Source organism: Mirounga leonina, unplaced genomic scaffold (assembly GCF_011800145.1).
Source record: "Mirounga leonina isolate KUSES-001 unplaced genomic scaffold, KU_Mleo_1.0 Mir_101609, whole genome shotgun sequence".
NCBI classification, from domain to species: domain Eukaryota; kingdom Metazoa; phylum Chordata; class Mammalia; order Carnivora; family Phocidae; genus Mirounga; species Mirounga leonina.
The window spans coordinates 11,780,691-11,800,062 of NW_023270164.1; the positions used below are offsets into that span (position 1 = coordinate 11,780,691).

At 53.0% G+C, this 19,372-nt stretch overlaps 2 protein-coding genes across 3 annotated transcripts in view; one reads left to right on the forward strand and one right to left on the reverse strand.

Moving 5' to 3' along the window:
- SYN1 (synapsin I) overlaps positions 1 to 19,372 on the reverse strand; it is a 46,563-nt gene that overhangs the window by 4,151 nt on the left and 23,040 nt on the right. For both annotated transcript variants that reach the window (XM_035003831.1, XM_035003827.1), the window contains exons 6-8: positions 1,180 to 1,242; positions 277 to 419; positions 96 to 170 (exon numbers count right to left, since the gene is read on the reverse strand). In XM_035003831.1, coding sequence (XP_034859722.1) covers positions 96 to 170; positions 277 to 419; positions 1,180 to 1,242 — 281 coding nt within the window. The remainder of the gene's footprint in view (positions 1 to 95; positions 171 to 276; positions 420 to 1,179; positions 1,243 to 19,372) is intronic.
- Positions 5,016 to 8,887, forward strand: TIMP1 (TIMP metallopeptidase inhibitor 1). Its single transcript, XM_035003876.1, has 6 exons — positions 5,016 to 5,276; positions 6,090 to 6,218; positions 6,949 to 7,028; positions 7,197 to 7,323; positions 7,584 to 7,708; positions 8,610 to 8,887. The coding sequence occupies exons 1-6, from the start codon at positions 5,027 to 5,029 to the stop codon at positions 8,778 to 8,780; spliced, it is 882 nt and encodes a 293-aa protein (XP_034859767.1). The 5' UTR covers positions 5,016 to 5,026; the 3' UTR covers positions 8,781 to 8,887.

The window sequence follows — 19,372 nt, forward strand, 5'->3', positions numbered from 1 at the left end:
GGGGGGGCAGGCAGCCTGTCAGTGCTTGGCTTGGGGCGCGCCACGCTCCCCGCCACCCCCACCTCCGATCCGGCCGGGCCCCGGGCCACCCCCACCTGTCAGACATGGCGATCTGCTCGAGCATCGCAGAGCCGGTGTTGGTCTTCCAGTTTCCCGACACTGACGTCCTCCTGCGGCGGGGAGGGGGGCCGAGAGGAGAGAGGACCGAAGCTCAGGGGAGCCTGGGCTGCGTGGGGCAGGGCCCCCCCCGACCCCGGCCCTGGTCTCTGCACTCACATGTAGGCTTTGTAGTTCTGCCCAATCTTCTGGACACGCACGTCATATTTGGCATCGATGAAGGGCTCGGCGGTGGCGTACGTCTTGGTCAGTGCCACGACACTCGCGATGTCCTGGAAGTCATGCTGGTTGTCCACCTTGACCTGTGGGGAGCGGGGCCTGCTGAGGACAGGGCAGCCGTGGGCCGCGGGGGCGGGGGGGGGGGCGCCTCGGGCTGGGGGCGTGCGCACCGATGGGCCGGGGGTCCCGGGGACATAACAACCGTGTGGCACTCAAGCATGCAGGACGGTGGGCCTCCTGGCTTTCACACGGACACAAGAGACACACAGGTGGGGAGATGCAACTTGGAACACATTGAAAACGGTTGAGTTGTCCACTTCAAGTGGGTAAGCGGTATGGGAGGTGACTTTTTTCTCAGTAAAGCTGTGGGAAAATGGTGTGTACGTATAGTCCGCGCACGTGAGCACCCAGACCCAAAGTCAGTGGTACACACGATACGAAAGCAGACAGAAGCACAGACACACATTCCAAGTTGGCTTCCTACGTACACAGAGCCAGACTCCGGGGGACGGAAAGCATACAGGACCCCAAGAGCCTTGAACATGAAAGACCACACGCTGTGTGTTCAACACAGAGGCACGCATATACACAGACACAAAGCCGGCTACACGAACAAAAGAATAGGACACACAAAACTGGTTGAACGTCCGACAGAAAATTGGGCCAAGAGAATCTAAGCATGTGAGGGAAACAATACACATCGATGAAGACGCCCCAGGACACACAGTCATACAGAATGACTGCTGTGCGTTGAATGTGCGACACACACAGACACACGCGCGCACGATGCCAGGAGCGTGCACCACGCCCACGCGCACACGCACACCCCGTCTGGGGACTCACCTTGCCCATCCCGGAGTGCGCATGCCCCATCTTCACCACCACAGGGTACGTCGTGCTGCTGAGCTGGTGGGGGGGAAGGCAGAGCACGGTCAGGGCGGGAGGGCCGATGGCCAGGGGTGGGGATGCCGCTGAGAGAAGCCCATTCAGTGGGAGCCACAGTAGGAGCCATTTCCCAGAAGGGGCGAGTCAGAGACAGATAGCAGCGCCAGGTCGGGGGAGGGGGGGTCACACAGCGTCTCTGAGCCCAGAATCGAACTCAGAGCCCTGCCTGCCTGTCCCTCCCTCCACTACCCCCAAGTGCCAGACATCCCGCCTCTGCTTTCCCGGGCAGAGGCATGGGATAGGGGTGGGGGACTTTTCCGGAAAAGGGAAAATTTGTTTTGACAGTGAATGGATGCTAGAGAAGTGAGTGTGTGCATGTGTGTGCGTGGGGGTGTGGTGGTGAGCACGTAGTGACCGGACCCCTGGGCCAGGCCTCCTGTGTGAGCATGGTTCGGACACAGCCCACAGACCCGCACACAAACCCTCGGAACCCAGACCCACACGACCAGACCCAGACGCTCCCACGCGTGTCGGGACCCGCACAATGGAAAGACCCAGGACCAGCGCAGGCTCGGAGCACGCCTTGCTCTCCGGCTGCCGAGATCCGCACGGCCGGTCAGCCTGCCAGGTGCTCGCCGTGGGGGCAGGGCCCGTGCCCCTGGCCAGCCTCACCGCCCAGCAGCGCACGGGCACACACATGCGGGCACACACACGCGCACACCCCCCCTCCTCTCGCCCAAACGCGCACGACAGAGGGACACACACAACGTGGAGGATTACGCATGCAGTACAGAGGCACGGCCACGGGACGCAGACAGAACTGGGCACGTACTGAACGCTCACAGACACACGCGACACTCCCAGGCATCCGCACGACGGACAGGACCCACGCCACATAGAGAAGTCCGCACCCTTCTGGGTATTCACATGACCACCACGGCCCTGGGCACACAAGAGGTCCACCTAGGGACACACACACACACACACACACACACACACACACACCCCATGCCCGGCCATCTATACAAACGGAGAGGCACACACACGGCCAGAGACGCCCACGAGCTGCCGAAGTAGAAGCCCACGCTCCTGGGTGGGCGCGCACGCACGCACACACACACATTCGGGTGTGGGGGTAACCCGAGTGCCCCGCGCCCCCGGCTGGGGGAGAGTGCAGCTGGCGGCCCGGGGCCGAGAGAGGGCATTCCTGGCATTCCCGGAGGGGCTGCTGGGGCGGCGGTGGCTCCCAGTTCCCGACAGGCACAGGAAGCCCGCAGGCTCAGGGTGACCGACTGACCTCCAGGCCTCCCCCTCTCTCCCCACACCCCCACCTTCCTCATTTCCCAAATGACTGGCATCACGACGGGGCCCTGCGAGGCACGGCGCTGGGACGGGGGTTCCGGGGGACCCTCTAGGGAGCATTCCAGGGCGACGGTGCAGAGGCTCGGGCGCCCTCGCGGCGCGGACGTGAACACCACGTCCACAGTTAGACGTGCAGCCTCCACCCGCCCTGCAGAGGCAGACGTGCGACTCCCAGAAGCAACACAGAACACAACGGGGCTACCCCCAACCCCCAGGTACACACGTGCACCGCGCGGAGGGGCACGCGCCGCCCAGGGGCGCACACACAGTTCTCAGACGCAGAGACACGGGAGAGCTGCGCGCTAGTGCACCCCCCCCCCCCCCGTTTCTAGGCCCCTCTTTTCATAAACGTTCCTTGTTTCCGCGGGACCTGAGCCTGAGCACAGCCCCGTGTGTATGTGTGCGGGCGGGGAGCTTCGCACTCTAGGGTCCCCTGGCGAGCCCTAGGTCTGACTCTTGGCCTCTCCTCTTCCTCAGGCCACGTGGAACCCCAGGCAGGTCGCTTAACCTTCTCTGGGCCTCAGTTTCCCGATCTATACAAAGGGCACCACGAGGCCCAAGCACTTGGCATGCTGTGGCGATGGTGGGGCGTCCGCTCTGCACACGCAGCCGGTCCCCATGCGCCCCCCCAACCACCCGTCCAGCTCCCCAGGTGGTCACACACCTGGATACCCCTCCTCGACACCCCACCGGTTTCAAAGCCTGCACTAAAAGCCAGATGCCCAGAACCCCCCACGTGTAGACAGTCCGCCCGACTCGGTGCCGACTCAGGCTGCGGAGTCTGCTGGCCTCAGAAGCCGGGTCCGTGAGGGGCTTTCCCTTCCTGCGAGGCTCCCTCCGGCCAAGCGCGGACTTACTCAGCCCCTGCCTCATCCACTCTCCCTCCCCGCTTTCACAACCGGCTTCCCCAAATTCCTGGTTTACTTCCCTTCTCCCCAACAGGGTCATTTCTTCATTCTCACTCCTGGGCTGGTGGCTCTTGACCCCTTGGTATGTCGCAGTTCCCTCATCTGCATAAGGAGATATGCAAGTCTCCCGCTACCAGGGAAGTTGGGAGGAACAGATTAGTTATTCCAGGGAAAGTGCTTAGCTCAGTATCTGGCACACAGAAAGTCTCCATCCTCAAAAAGTGTGCGGCACCGTTATCATTAGGGGGGGGGGGGGGGGCAGGCAGCCAACATTAATTAGCAAGGAGGCAGTTGGGCTTGGCTGAGAGATGAAAGCCCTCACACAGATCTTAGAGCAGGGTTTGATACCCATAAGAGCTGCTGCTGGTGGTGCTCACCGAGCTTAACCTCCCTGAGTTCAGCAAGCTTCGGGAGCCAGGGGGTAATGAAGCCCGAATGGGAGAATTTACACAAAGAATATGGGGCGCAGCGCGCAGTAAGTGCTCAGTAAGCGACTGCTAGAGCGTCGCTCCCATCACTATTATTATTGGTCGGCCCTCTCTGACTAACAAAGGATGTTAATGAGCCCTTAGAGCCCTTTCCCAGGACCCCAGAGAAGATTCAGGCAGCATCTGGAAGCTGGTGGGCAGGGATTGCCTCACCACCGCCCCCCTCCCCAGAGGTGTGGGAGGATTGGTGGGGAAGGGGCAGGGCAGGATGGGAGGGGATCTGTTTTCTACTGACTCACTGCCGTCTTTCCCCACCAGTGAACTCCCCCCCCCCGACCCCAATGCTCACTAATTCACTGGCACATTCCCCGCTTGCCAGGGCTGTGCCACGCCTGGGGTAAGATCCTGGCACCAATTAGCCTGCGTTCAAATCCCAGCCATGCCCTGTGATCCTGGGAAAGTTCTTCAATCCCTCTCTGCTCCTATTTCCTCGTCTGTAAAATGGGACGAATACTGGTACCCATCTCAGAGGTTACTGTGAGCTTTAAGTGAGAAAAGTTATGCTGAGTGCCTGGTACACAGTTGGTGCTATATAGATGCTGACCGCTTGCCTGTGTGTGTGTGTGTGTGTGTGTTTTTCTTAAAGATTTTATTCTAAGTAATCTCTACACCCAACGTGGGGCTGGAACTCACCACCCCGAGATCAAGAGTCAGCTCCGCGGACTGAGCCAGCCAGGCGTCCCTGCCTGTGTTTTTGAGAGGGCTTAAGATCCAGGCTCTCGGCTTTCTCTCTCTTCACTGCTTCTACTCAATCTGTTTCCTCTCTGCCTCGCTCACCCTTCGCCAGACTGTCAGATCTCCCAGGAGAGGGGTTTCTGTGGGTGCTTCCAGCAATGTTTATTAAAGGGGACGAACTCATTCGGGCTTCAGCCATGGGGAGCTGGGCGGGGGGGGGGGGGGGGGGGGGGGGGGCGGCGGGTGATTTGGGTAGACTTTGGAGAAAGTTTGGAGACTTTAGGGAACTGCCCTGGGCGGGGGGGCGGGGGGGGTAGTCCTGCCTCGAAGCCCTCCAGAGGCTGCCTGGAAGGACTGGTGACTGATGTGGAGATGGGGGTGGGCGGCCAGGGCGAGGCCCAGAAGGAGGGAGGGGAGGAGGGTGCATCTCCTTTTCGGCAGCCCTCGGCCCGCCCCTTGGCCTCCACCGAGGGTGGGCGGATGAGTAATGCATCCAGGAAGCCTGGAGGCCTGCGGTTTCCGCACCGCTGCCGCCCCCGCCCCTCGCGTGGACATTTATCCCCCGCTGCTCAGGCCCTGCCGCCATCGCCGCAGACCCGGCGCCCCGAGAGATACACCGCAGGTAGGCTGGGGCCCCGGGTGGCCCCGCGGGGCCTGGAGCCGGGCTGGAGCCTTCCTGCCGGACCCCTGGCTGCTCAGCCCGGCCGGCGGGTTCCGGGACCCCGGGCTGGTCAAGGGGAGGAGGGCGGGAGGGTGCTGGACCGGCTCCCCCGATTCCCACACTCCAGACTCCTTGGAACCCCGACATCTATCCCCGACTCCTCCGAACCCAGGAGCCTCTAATATCACAGCTGCCTTCCAGGCCGCCAACTCCCCTAAATTCTGCCCCCCCAACCCTCCAGACTCCTAAATCCCCAACTCCACAACTTTCTCTGCTCCCAAATCCCTCAGGCACCCTGCCCCCTTAAGTCCCTAAACTCCCTGAACCCCCAAGCTCCTCCCAATTCCTCAGCGTCTCTCCACTGCCCCCAATCTCAATATGCACAACCCCGAAACCCCAAACGCCTCCAGCTCCCCAGACCCCAAATTCCTCACCCCCAGCTTCTCGACCTTCCAACTTTCCAACGCCCCTAAATCCCGCAACCTCTCTGCCCCCTATTCTTCAAACACCACAGTCTCATGGCCCCCCACTCACCCAGTCCCTGAAATTGCTCAACTCCCAGACTCTCCCAACCCCCAGCCCTCTCAGCTCCTCTGGGCTTCCAAATCCCCGCCCCCCTTTAAAATCTCCACACTCCCCAACCCTTCAAGCCCAGAGTGCAGCGGCTTAATCCCCTTCCAAGCTGGCGGCGGCGGCGGCGGCGGGGCGGGGGGGCGGGGGGGGGCGCTGCCCACGTCCGCAGAGGACCGCTGAGCCCTCCTCCCCACCCCGCAGCACCCACCATGGCACCCCTTGCGCCCCTGCCCTCCTGCATCCTGTTGTTGCTGTGGCTGCCGGCCCCTAGCAGGGCCTGTACCTGTGCCCTGATGCACCCGCAGATGGCCTTCTGCAACTCCCAGATCGGTGAGTGTACCCCACTCTGCCCCCTACACTCTGTGCTTTGGTTTCCCCTCAGTCCCGCGGGGTTCACAGCGGTGCCTACCTCTAGGACAGTCCCACTCAGCCCTGCCCTGACTCTTGTAGCCGCACTACCACGCTCAGGCTTCCCTGATTACTCCAGGCCCAATCCCACCTCAGGGCCTTTGTACTGGCGGCTTCCTCTGCCTGGTACACCCTTCCCCGCAGGTATCCACATGGGGGGCGGCCCCAGACGTCGGGACGGTCTTCCTCGACCACCCTGTTCGAAATCCCTTAGTACTCCTGATGCCCAGCTCTAAAATTCCTCATCACACTGAATACCTTCCATACGCTTATTATTTTGCTTCTCTTGAGTCTCCTCCTGGCTAGAATGTGAGCTCCACGAGGGAGCGGGCTTCTGTCTTTTTTGTTCACTGTTGTGTTCCTAACACCCAGAACAGTGCCTGGCACACAGCGGGCTCTGAAATACTGGTTGAGCGAATGAACACACGATGAATATAGGAGAAGGGCTTAAAGCAGCTCCCGACAAAGAGAAGTCACTCGGTGTACAGATGCTTCATTTAACCAGTGTGTACATCGCTTAGCGAGCCGGCTGGCATTCCGGCGATCCCTAGTGAAATACGTGGTTCGCGGGTGTTAGTACCGTGATTATGTTATTTTATTGGCTCGTGCAGCCCATTTGACTCGTCTTTCCCCCCACCCCTCCCTCCTGCAGTCATCAGGGCCAAGTTCGTGGGGACCGCAGAAGTCAACCAGACCAGCTTAAACCGGCGTTACGAGATCAAGATGACCAAGGTATCCGTCCTGCCCTTTCCCCAGCACTGCCTAACATCTGCCTTCCCGTCAAAGTCAAAGCCGAGGAAGTTAGCTGTGATGTCAGGATGCTAAAGAGGACTGCAGGGAAGAGTGTGGAGTGGGAGGGCTGTGTCAGTAAAGGAGACTCTTGCCCTCCTCCGTCGACAGATGTTCAAAGGGTTCAACGCCTTGGGGAATGCCTCTGACATCCGGTTCATCGACACCCCCGCCCTGGAGAGCGTCTGCGGATACGTGCACAAGTCCCAGAACCGCAGCGAGGAGTTTCTCATCGCCGGTGAGGCCCCACCCCCTCGCCCCGTCCCTCCGACGGGCAGCCCGGAGCGGGCGACGCTCCGAGGGGCTGGTCTCCGTTGAAATGGGGATCGCCCCGGTTTCAGCCCATCGGGAAAGGGGAAAGCCGGGGGGCTTTGCCCAGCGGGGGTCTGTGCGCCCGGGACGCCAATCAGGCGCCGCCCTGCCCCCGCCACCCCGGCCCTGCCCCCGCCACCCCGGCCCAGCCCATCAGCTGCTGCCTGTTGCCCACCCCCACCCCAGGAAACCTGCAGAACGGACACCTGCAGATCAACAGCTGCAGTTTCAAAGCTCCCTGGAACAGGTTGAGTAGCGCTCAGCGCCGGGGCTTCACCAAGACTTATGCTGCCGGCTGCCAGGAGTGCACAGTGAGTGCGGGGAGGGGGGAGGCCTGCCCGCCGCCTGGGGAGCGGTCCTCGGACCGCTCCCCAAACCGTGGCTTGTTTCTTGCTCCCTCTGGCCATTGCTTGTCCGTAGGGCTGCTGCCCGAACCCTAGGGCTGTCCCTGATCTCTCTTGCTGTTCCCCCGAAGCTGACACTGTTCCCTGGAAATTCTGGTTGTTCTTAGCTCTGTGTCTGATTCCGCCGTTCCCTGGACTGTCGGGCTGATTCTTTTCCCTCTAAATCCCCCTTGTGACTATTTTCTAGTCCCTCTGTCTATTCCTGACCGCCCCCCCCCACCCCCACCCCGCCTAGGGATTGTGTCTTGCTTTCCTAGAATGTTCTCCAAGAACCCAAAGTGCTGCTCCCCCAGCCCAGCTCATCCGATTCTTGCTCTGCCTGCCTCACACACAGGGGTGTGGTCCATTGCCCTTCGGACTAGTCCAAGGCTGTCTCCTGATGGCCCTGAATGCCCTCTGATCCCAGGGGCTGTGTCTGAGCCCCATGGCTCTTTCCTATGCCCAAGTCCGTCCCTTCACCCCCCCCCCCCCCGCTGCCCCACCAGCTGTTCCCTGCTACTGCTACTTGTTCCCTATCCTTTGGGATAGTTCCCCTGGAAGCCTGCCTGCCCCCCCACCCCCCCTGACTGTGTCCCAACCGGCATTCCCGGAAACTGATCACAGTTCGCTGGATTGCCGTCACCTTGCCAAGCCCAGTGACTGTTCCTCCAGTGGGAGGGGCTGCTCTTGAGTCCCTCCCAGGTAGGGCAACACCAGGTCTCCCCAGCAGCTCCATGTTGAAAACTGAGGAGGGGAAGGTTCCGCTGTGTAGGGGAGGTAGGGGCAGGGGGAGAAGCCCTCAGAGATGTGCCTCTCTCCCCTCCCCTAGGTGTTTGCCTGCTCATCCATCCCCTGCAAACTGCAGAATGACACTCATTGCTTGTGGACGGACCAGTTCCTCACAGGCTCAGACAAGGATTTCCAGAGCCGCCATCTAGCCTGCCTGCCCAGAAAGCCGGGGCTGTGCACCTGGCAGTCCCTGCGGCCCCAGATGGCCTAAATCCTACCCCCGGCGGAAGCTGAAGCCTGCCCAGTGTCCACCCCACTTCCCGCTCCTGTCTTTCTTTATCCCACAAGACAATGAAATAAAGAACTACTATCCAGCAGGCAGCGTCCCTGTGTCATGTCTGGGGACCAACCCATGTTGCCGATGACCTGGTGGGCATACCCGGGGACCGAGGCCGAGGGGGGTGAGGGATGCCAAATGTTGGCTTTTGTGTATTTCACCTATAATTTCAGGCATTGGTAACCATTCTCCACGTCGGCATTAGCCTTGGTGACCTGCCACGTCCGCGGGGGCCATTGAACCTGCATTATCCACCACAACGTATCGGCTAATCTCTCTGCCCGATACCGTAGAACATTTTCCCAGACTAATTGATGATTCCTATTTGCACAGCCCTCTCTAGAAAATGATCCCACTACTGACAAATCACCACCTCACTGGCAAATCCCTCCAGTTGACAAGCTCATTGACAAATGTCTTATCGATCCAATTTTGGTATATGTGCTACCGAAGGGAGCACGACAAATGTCTTATCGATTGGCAAACAGCTCTCTTCCCCTGGGCACGGTCCTGATGTCATCCAGGAGGATGTCCTGCTCCATCCACGTCTGTGGCTGTTACCGTCCCCACCCTTAGGTTTTGTACTGCGAGTCTGACTTGAGTGAAAAGGGAAAGCTCGGGGGGGGGGGCGCGAGGGGCTCAGGGTGCCCCCCTCCCCTCCCACTACATAACCCAGCCAGGGTCTCTGAAAGAAGGGGTAGCCCTGGCTCCCCACCCATGGCCTGCGGGAGATTCCTCGGAAGTGGCCATTTGGGAAATAGGAGGGGTGAGGAGAAGGTGTGATCTGGAAATCCCCAAGCTCTGCCCTTCTCCCCCTTCCCCTACCTCTCCTCCCCTCACTCCTTTTTTTTTTTTTTTTTAAGATTTACTTATTTATTGGAGAGAGAGAGAGAGAGAGCACGAGCATGGAGGAGAAGCAGAGGCAGAGGGAGAAGCAGACTCCCCTCTGAGCAAGGAGCCCGACGCGGGGCTCAGTCCCAATCATGACCTGAGCCGAAGGCAGCCGCTTAACGACTGAGCCACCCAGGCGCCCCTGCAGCGACAATTTCTATGTCAACATCTAGACCTTGGTTATGCCTGGCAGGATTTAAACCCCGTCCACGAAAAGGGGAAAATGGCCACCTTCGCTCATGGGTATGCCCATAAGGGCCCTGGTGGCCTTGTTGCTCTTGGCTCAGCTGCTCCTAACAGGTCACCAAACCCTAGTAGCAGCGCCCTGCATTCTTACGCCGTTGTTCCCTGACCCCGGGGCCCATTCTCTGAGCCCTCAGCTATTTTAATCCCTAGGAGGAAGGTGAGGTAGAATGAGGCAGTGGAAAAGGACGGAGCCCAGTGTGGAGGCCGCGCTCCTGCCGACCTGCCCACCAGCAGGTGGTGCCCTGGTTCGAGACATCATGCTCCAAGGCCAGGCCTGACCACGAGGCCCTGCGGAGGCCAGAGCAGCATACAAGGCCGCCTCCCACAGACCCCGGCAGGAGCCCCTGGCAGGATTTCTGTCATCCTGGGGTCACTACATTCCCCCCATCGCTCTTCTAGAAAATTTACTCAAGCGAGTGAAGTGAGAACCCCCCCCCGCCCCCGCGTTCCATGTGTCTGGGTGTGAATCTCTGCTTGGGAGAGGCTGATGGCTGAGAGGAAGCACGTGGGGGTGACAGCCCTGTGAAGTGTACAGCAAGGGGGGGTTCCGGCTCAATGGGTGGCTTGGGGGCCGGCCCTTCCCTCACCTGAGTCTCAATACTTCTCCCTAAAGAATGGGCCTCACAGTCCCTACCTAGAATCCTTCTGAGGTCCGTGCTAGGGTTGGAGGATGATTAATGGGTGTGTTCGTCCCTTGGGTATTTTTTCAGGTCAGAACACGAAACGCTTATAAATAAGGAATTCACAGGTAATATTACTAACAGGGGCTTAATTTCTAGACAGGCGACGTCTAACGGTTAAGAACATGAACGCTGGAGCAACGTCATTTGCATTCAAGTGCTGCCTTTTCCACGTACTAGCTCTGTGTCCTTGGGGAAATCACATTACCTCTTTGTGCCTCAGTTTCCACATCTGTAAAATAGGGATGAAAAGAATGCCTAACTTGCAGGGACAACGTGAGCAATAAATGAGGTCATACATGTCTAATGCCTGGAACAGTGCATGGAACATAGCACTTACAAGTATTAGTTATTATGACTAGTAGCAGTATGAGAAATATAATTTAATGTGTAACTTTAGTAGTGATAATTTGTATCAGTAACGATTATTTAGAGTAAGGAAATAATGTTTGATATCAGTTGTAATAACTTAATGCACTCTGAAAACCTTGGTTTAACTTGTGATCCTGATAATCTACCCCCTAGAGACGTTACAAATATTTAGTATGTTCATTTGTGATGTTCTTATTATCCTGAACCTTGTATACTTTTTCCCAGTGTGCAAGTCTCCCCAACTGAAAAACACCAACATTTTCAAAGACTTCTATGGGAACCCCTCCCCCCAGTGATAATGTTCCCCACTATGAAGTCCTCACTGTGGATGACGAATCACCACACTTACAAATCTCTTCTGTTGCCAAGACGGCAGGTGACAAATTTCTAAGTCTTCGGTAAATCTTTCCTTGGAAAAGTTCCCTCTCCTCACTGTACAAATCCCCTCTTTCACAAATCCCCCATAACAAATACCTCTGTTGAGCCTTATTTATAAATATCGCATTGACATAACCCCATTGACGACCCCCATTGACATCTCCCCGTTTACAAATACCTGGCAGCAATCCATCACCCATTGATGGATCCCAGTGACAAATACCTCTCTTCATAATTACCCACCGTTTGCATATCCCCTACTGACCACCCAGGTGACAAATCTATTTATAAATTATATATTCCCTATTTATGACATAATTCCCATTGACAATCTTTTTTAAAAGATTTTATTTTGGGACGCCTGGGTGGCTCAGTCAGTTAAGTGCCTTAGGCTCAGGTCATGATCCCAGGGTCCTGGGATCAAGTCCCACATTGGGCTCCTTGCTCAGCGGGGAGTCTGCTTCTCCCTCTGCCCCTCCCCTTCCGCTCCTGCTCACGCTCTCTCTCTTTCTCTCTCAAAAATAAATAAATAAAATCTTTTTTAAAGATTTTATTTATTTATTTGACAGAGAGAGAGAGCACAAGCAGGGGGAGCAGCAGAGGGAGAGGGAAAAGCAGGTTCCCTACTGAGCAAGGAGCCCGAAAGGGGCCTTGATCCCAAGACCCTGGGATCATGACCTGAGCCGAATGCAGACGCTTAACCGACTGAGCCACCCAGGTGCCCCTAAATAAAATCTTTAAAAAAAAAAGATTTTATTTTAAGTAATTAATCTCTACACCCAACCTGGAGCTTGAACTTACAAACCCAAGATCAAAAGTCACATGTTTCATCTACTGAGCCAGCCAGCCACCATCCCCCACTGACAATCTTTATTGACAAATCACCCTATTCCTGTATCTCTACCCACTGACATATCTCCTCATTCAGACATGCCCATCAAAATGCTCCCATTGATAAACCCCCTTGTCAAATCTTCCCATTCAGAAATACCCACCATTGATATCCATCTCATTGATAAGTCCGTTTGAAAATCTTTCCATTCATTGAACCCCAGCCTTCCATATGGTCCCCTATTGATCGACCTCCATTGAAATTTCCCCATGCTTAGATATCTCCAGTTGGAAAAATCTCCTTGCTAGAACAGCTCCCAGTGTATTACCATATTACCATATATGTTGAAACATCTCTCCCCACCTCATCAATGACAGATGAAGAGGTAGATTTCTTTCTTTTTTTTTTTTTTTGATTTTTAAAAAAATTCTTAAGTAATCTCGACACCCAACCTGGGGCTTGAACTCACAACCCCGAGATCAGGAGCTGCACAACACTCCACTGACTGTATGACTGAGCCAGCCAGGCGCCCCAGATGAAGAGGCAGATTTCTCTAATAAGACCAGTCCTTTTTTTTTCCCCAAAGTGGCTGACACCTCTGTCTCACTATCCAGCCCTGGACACCTCCTATACAGTAGTAGTGAAAATCTGAGGACCAACTCTTATCACACTGTAGAGCTCCCACCAAAGGAAACAATTAGGGCACAAGTTGTCTTTCAGTGTGAGAGTGAAGGTGGGGCTTTTTTTTTTTTTTTAAGATTTTATTTATTTATTTGACACAGAGAGAGAGAGAGACAGCGAGAGCAGGAACACAAGCAGGGGGAGTGGGAGAGGGAGAAGCAGGCTCCTGGCCGAGCAGGGAGCCCGATGCGGGGCTCGATCCCAGGACCCTGGGACCATGACCTGAGCCGAAGGCAGTCGCTTAACGACTGAGCCACCCAGGCGCCCCAGGTGGAGCTTTTTTAAATAAAGAAGATAGGTTGAAAGTGTGTATAAGAAGCCATTAGGAAAAAAAAAAAAGAAGCCATTAGAACCTCAGATACACTGCCCAACTCCTAATCCCCAGTCCAGTAGAAGGCTGGAGGGATGCGCTCTTGAAAGAATAAAATAGAGGGTTCACGTGGGCAGGAATGCTCACACCGCACCTCCCTCTTGTTGACTATTTATCTACCACTGAGCTTGGGTCTCTTGTTGAACCTTTGTGGAGAGCTACAGTTCTGATGGACAGAGGTGGGGCCATTGGCCAGAGGCCCAGACTCAGTGTCCTTTCCCCTCACAATGGGGGCCTCCCCCTGACCCCAGGCCCCTGGAAAGCAGTAGTGTTAGACAGATGCTCCCTGAATCCTCTCCTGATTAGGGGTGAGCTGGGCCAGAGAAAGGCCATTTTTCAACTCTCCCCCCTACCCATGTCTCTCAGGCTCTCGCCACAAGTCCCACCTTTCTGCTGGTCCCTGTTTTGCTCCTGGCTCTGCCCGTGACCACCCTTGAGCAAACCTTTGGATGCTACCATCCACAAACCCACACTATTTATAGTAACTCAGACATGGATAAGTCTGGGCAGACCTCGGAGAGGCTTCCGACACAGGGGCTCACGGTGAGTTTCAAGAAGGATAGGTACAGCCCCTTGAGGTGGTAGAACTTGGAGGGGAGGTGCTCTGCAAACTTTTTTCAGGAGTCTTAGGGATGGGAGAAATCTTGCCTCAACCCAAAAGGGTTCCCTGACACATTTGTCCCATCCCTAGTTCTCATGGCTTAATTCCTGGGGCTCATCCTCCTCACTGAGACCATGAGGCATCATGAGTTCAAATCACCCAGGGACTGTCTCCCCACCAAAATACAAGCCTCTGACCCTGCTCTGGCTGAGGAAATGGGTGGGTCTCTGAGACCCAAAAGCTACTGATGTGATACTAAGACCTCGGTCCCTCATCCCATAAATGCTCTTCAGCCTCTGTGTACCTCTCCCTTTCCTTGTTTCACAGACAATCAAGATTCCTAAAGGGATCTTGAACCTCTGGTTCACAGGAGTACCCAAATATAAAGAGCAATGTGGTTCTATCTATCTACATGCCCACCAAGAACAGCTGTGGGGACATCCATGAGGAGAGTCTCTACCCTGCACGGACTCCTCATCCTCAGGCTTTTCCCCATCTCATCCCTGGAATCAGGTATCCCCTCATCAGGGTATTTTCTTACAAGTGCCCCACCCCCCAGGGTACTGTGCCCCCAGTTTAGACCAATCACAGTAAATTCTGTCCCCAAACCATAGTGTTCTGAATCTTTGGGATTGACCACTTGCAGATCATGGTCCTAGCCAAGGGACATCTGGTCACACTTTACTGACCTCCAGGAGTCAGGCATGGCATCTGTCTTCTCTAGGCTCTTTGAGAGATGGGAACTTGCACTTCAGGAAATGAGTGGTGTATCCTTGGAAGGGGCTCCGCGAGGAGCCTATCAGGGAGGCTTCCTGAATATCTATAGGAAAGGGTGCCCTGGGCGTTGAGTGTGCCTCTCAGGTATGTGTGGCCAGTGCCACTCTTCCCTCTTCTTTCTGCTCCCTGCTCCTTCCTCCCCAACCCCTGCTCCTTCACCCTGTTCCCCATCCCCTGCCCCTGCCCCTGCTCCTCCTCCATGTTCCCCATCCCTCTCCCTGCTCCTGCTCCCTCTCCTTGCTCCCTTCTTTCCACCCTGCTCCTTGCTTCTCCCTGTTTCCTCGCCATGAGCTATGCCCTTTCACTCTTCCCTGGCCCCTCTGCCCATCCTTAGGGCCCGCCACCCTTCTCTCCTTGGAGCAAAAGCTAAGAGAAGTGTAAGGAGTGGTGTTCTGCCCAACCACTTCTAAGTGCCTTCCTGCCACCCCCCACAAAACCACATACCTAAATCCCAACCTTGCACAGTGTCCATGGAGGGACACCTGCTTATCTGAGCATGGGCGAGAACATGAAGCCATGAGGGGCGCCTGGGTGGCTCAGTCGGTTAAGCATCTGCCTTCGGCTCAGATCACGATCCCAGGATCCTGGGATCAAGCCCCACGTCGGGCTCCCTGCTTAGTGGGGATCCTGCTTCTCCCTCTCCCTCTGCCCCTCCCCCTTGCTGTGTTCTCTCTCTCTTCCTCTCTCAAATAAGTAAAATCTTAAAAAAAAAAAAAAAAGAACATGAAGCCATGAACTTGGCTGCCTTCCCTGGTGGCCCAATATCTGCTCTTGAATCCTCATGTACAACAGCCTCCTGCCTTGGACCGGGACTTCTATTCAGCCACAGTGAGTTGGGGACTCTCCACCTTTCTCAAACTCTTAAGTCTCCTCAAGTCCACCAACTTCCCACAACTGGCCCCTCAAGCCTCCCAAAGACCATCAACTTCTAACTGTGCTGGGGATCTATCTGGTCATGTTGTGTTTCTTGATCTGGATGCAAGCAACAGGAATATGCTCACTTTGTGAAAATGTAAGGAGCTGCACACTTGTGATATGTCCTCTTTCCTGGACTTGTTATATCTCCATGAAATTGGTCCCTCAAAAGAAAACTCCCCACCCTGTTCACACATCTCCTATGCTCCTTCCTTCACTTCCCTATTTACTCCCACCCTCTCTTTTTTCATACAATCCCCACATCCCCAACTCTGTTGATTCTCACTCCCAAGCACCCTCTCTTTCCCCACAGCACAGGGACCATGAATCCTGGAGAAGGGACTGGATCCTGAGAGGCCTTGGGGCCAGACTCCACCTGCTCTATTGTGAACCCTCTATAAATATTTGCTGAGCCATAAATCGCCTAGAGATTTATGGCTTAGAGATAATGTCCCTAATCCTGCAGCAGCCCCCACCCCTAGGTCTGCACGATCAGGTTGATGTAAGCAGATCACCATGCTATAGGGAAGTTGGGGTGAAAAGAAGTCAGATTGTGCTTAACAGAGTCCTCCCATGTGCCCCATCCCTGACTGGTGACTATATAGACATGCTGAGCCGAGCAGCCCTGCAGATTCCTGGTGGCCTGCAGCCTGGATGGGAATAGATAGGGTAGCAGAGCCAGAGTCTCCATATGTGCCTCCCACCACATGATGGAGGCTGGGCAACCTTCCCACCAGAGCTTCAAGGTACAGGGTGGGGGAAGACCGCTTCCACAAATCCAGGCCTAGCTTATGGCCCTCCATGCTGCACAGTGGGGTGGGGGGACAAAAGAGGAAATGTGAGTGGCAAGTTGGCCTGTAGGAAGTCTAATGCCTCTGCCATCTAGCTGCCACCATCGTCTGCCATTAGCTCTGTCTTCTTCCCGGCCTCTTCGGTCCTGTTCTTTCTGCCTCTCTACAGCTACAGAACAGCCAGGAGGTGTGACTGCCCTACTAGATATCAGTAGTTAATGAGAAAATATAGTTATTAAACTAGTACTGCATCAGTACGGAACTTGCCCCCATAAGTACGTAAGATTTTAGTACATGACAGAGGTGGCATACTGACCACATTGGTGGGGAGAAAAGGAAAACTATGAAACTGGATCTCACCCTACTTCCCACTGTATATGAAAATCAATTCCAGGGGCGCCGGGGTGGCTCAGTCGGTTAAGCGACTGCCTTCGGCTCAGGTCATGATCCTGGAGTCCCGGGATCGAGTCCCGCATCGGGCTCCCTGCTCGGCGGGGAGTCTGCTTCTCCCTCTGACCCTCCCCCCTCTCATGAGCTCTCTCTCTCTCTCATTCTGTCTCAAATAAATAAATAAAATCTTTAAAAAAGAAAAGAAAAGAAAATCAATTCCAAAGAACACATGTAATAGACATTTGTGAGAGTGCTACTTGTTGGCTATGTTAAGCACAGTGTTACATAAGTGAATGGATGTGACGGCCATTCTGTAATGCATGTAGAGAAGTGTTCAAGAACACATGTAATAAAGAGGTCTGTGAGAGTGCTAAAAAAAGAGAAAAAATCCATTTCGGATGAAGAATTTAAATGTCAAAAACAAAGCTTGCCACTTTTACCATCCACTAAATTTCCATATGTACATGGATCTATATCTGGACTTTTAATTTTTCTTTCTTTAGTCTGTCAGACTGCCTATTCATGTGTCAGCATCATACTGTTTAAATTAGAAAACCTTCATAAAATGTTCACTGGCAGAGGCTTAGTACTAATCCCCCCCCCATTATAACTTTTCTTTTTTTATGGATATTCTTCCATGTTTGCATTTTCATGTGACGTTCACTATCAATTTTTATCAGTTGCAGATAAAAGCTTATAGGTATATTTTGGGGGATCACATTGCATTTATAAATGAAGACTTGAGAAGGGAAACTGTCATCTTTATGATACTAATTCATCCTACTCAAGAACAAGGGATGTCTTTGTTTTTGTGTAAGTCTTTCAGGAGTGTTCTAAACTTTTCCTCAGATAAGTTTGCATTACCCCTTGTTGACTTTATCCTGACGGATTTTATCCTTTTTTGTTATCATAAATGGGGTTTTCTCTTCTATTATACATTATATCTGTTTCTTTGTGTGTATGAAAACTAATTTCTATATGTTGGTTTTATATTCTGCTATATTACTGAATTCTTTATTGTTTGAATTAGCTTTGTTATTGGTTCTCTTGGGAATTTCCAGGTATACTATGGATATTGTCTTAAATAGAGATATTTTTGGGGTGCCTGGGTGGCTCAGTCAGTTAAGTCATGATCCTGGAGTCCCAGGATCGAGTCCCACACTGGGCTCCCTGCTCAGGGGAGTCTGCTTCTCCCTCTGACCCTCCTCCCCTCGTGCTCTCTCTCTCTCTCAAATAAATAAATAAAATCTTAAAAAATATAGAGATATTTTTGTGTTTTCTTTACCCAATCTTACATCTATATTTTTTTTCCTTGTCTAACTGCATTGGTCTAATACCCCCAAATACAATGTTGAAAAGGAGTGGAGACAGAGGGCATTGCCTTATTTCTGATCTTAGTGGAAATACTTTCCATGTTGTTCCATTAAGTTGGTGATAACTTTAGGATTGAGATATACAAATTTTATCATGTTAAGAAGTTATCAGTTGATTTCTATTTTTGAATGATTGTATCAGAATTCTGCCAAAGTCTTTTAAAATATCTATGGAAATGATCATATGATTTTCTCCTTAGATCTATTATTATGTTGTATTATATTAACATATTACCTATAAAGAACCATCCTTATTCCCAGAAGGAAACTCACTTACTTGGTCATGCTACATTATTTTCTTAATGTAGTTCTGAATTCATTTGCTAAAATTTCATTTAGGATTATTGCATTGCTATTCATGAGTGAAAATAGTCCATGCTTTTTTGAGTGCAATCAATGTTATAATTGCTTTAGAAAAAACGTGTGGAGATTTCATTTTCTGTTCTCTGGAATAATTTATTTGGCATTGGGATTAACTGCTCTGTAAGTTTGGAGAATTATCCTGTGAAACCATCTGGGCCTGGTGCTTTTTTATGAGGTGGTTTTTACTCACTTTCTCTTTTGTTTTATGGAAACGGTCTGTTAAGCTCTAATGGGGTCAATTTGGTAAACTGTGTTTCTCTAGGAAATTATCCATTTCACCTAGGTTTTAAATTTTATCCGTGTATGCCTTTTTATGTTTTGTCTTTTGGAATCATGCTAATGTCTTACATGAAAAAATATATAATTAAGTCATAGATAGGGAAAAGACTAAAATTTAATACAAAGATAAACATTATATTCGAAATAAAATGAATAATGTAATCATGCTGAACGAAAAATAAAATAAACCAAGAAACTTTTGAATACAGTACTTTGACTATATATCCTCATATAAAGAGCTAAAAAGGGCAAATAAATCTCTAGCTCTACCTTACTAAGTTTGTTTTTCATAGTGGTGTGGATGTTGAAATTCTAAAAATACATTCTGTGTATTGTAGGACTGAGCAAATGAGTAAACACTGATGACACTGGAGGCTAGGGTTCTCACTGTTATAGAAGAAAAATATAAGTATAGAATGGGGGAAAGCTAGACAGAACCCTGTGATGTGTTGGGTTAGAATTAGAGGTATCAGTGTGAACACATGAAATTCCATATATATAAATTTCTTAGCTTTATATAACGAGAGGGCCTAGAGGCAAAGATATTCCAGTATCAGTGAGTACATCTAGCTCCCATACCCTGGCTT

What these genes read in the sequence shown, in the direction of transcription:
- TIMP1 (XM_035003876.1), top strand. Translation starts at nt 5,027, where the DNA reads ATGGGGGTGGGCGGCCAGGGCGAGGCCCAGAAGGAGGGAGGGGAGGAG. An exon ending in CTTCTGCAACTCCCAGATCG is followed by an intron (nt 6,219 to 6,948) that starts GTGAGTGTACCC and finishes TCCCTCCTGCAG; the next exon opens with TCATCAGGGCCAAGTTCGTG. An exon ending in CGAGGAGTTTCTCATCGCCG is followed by an intron (nt 7,324 to 7,583) that starts GTGAGGCCCCAC and finishes CCCCCACCCCAG; the next exon opens with GAAACCTGCAGAACGGACAC.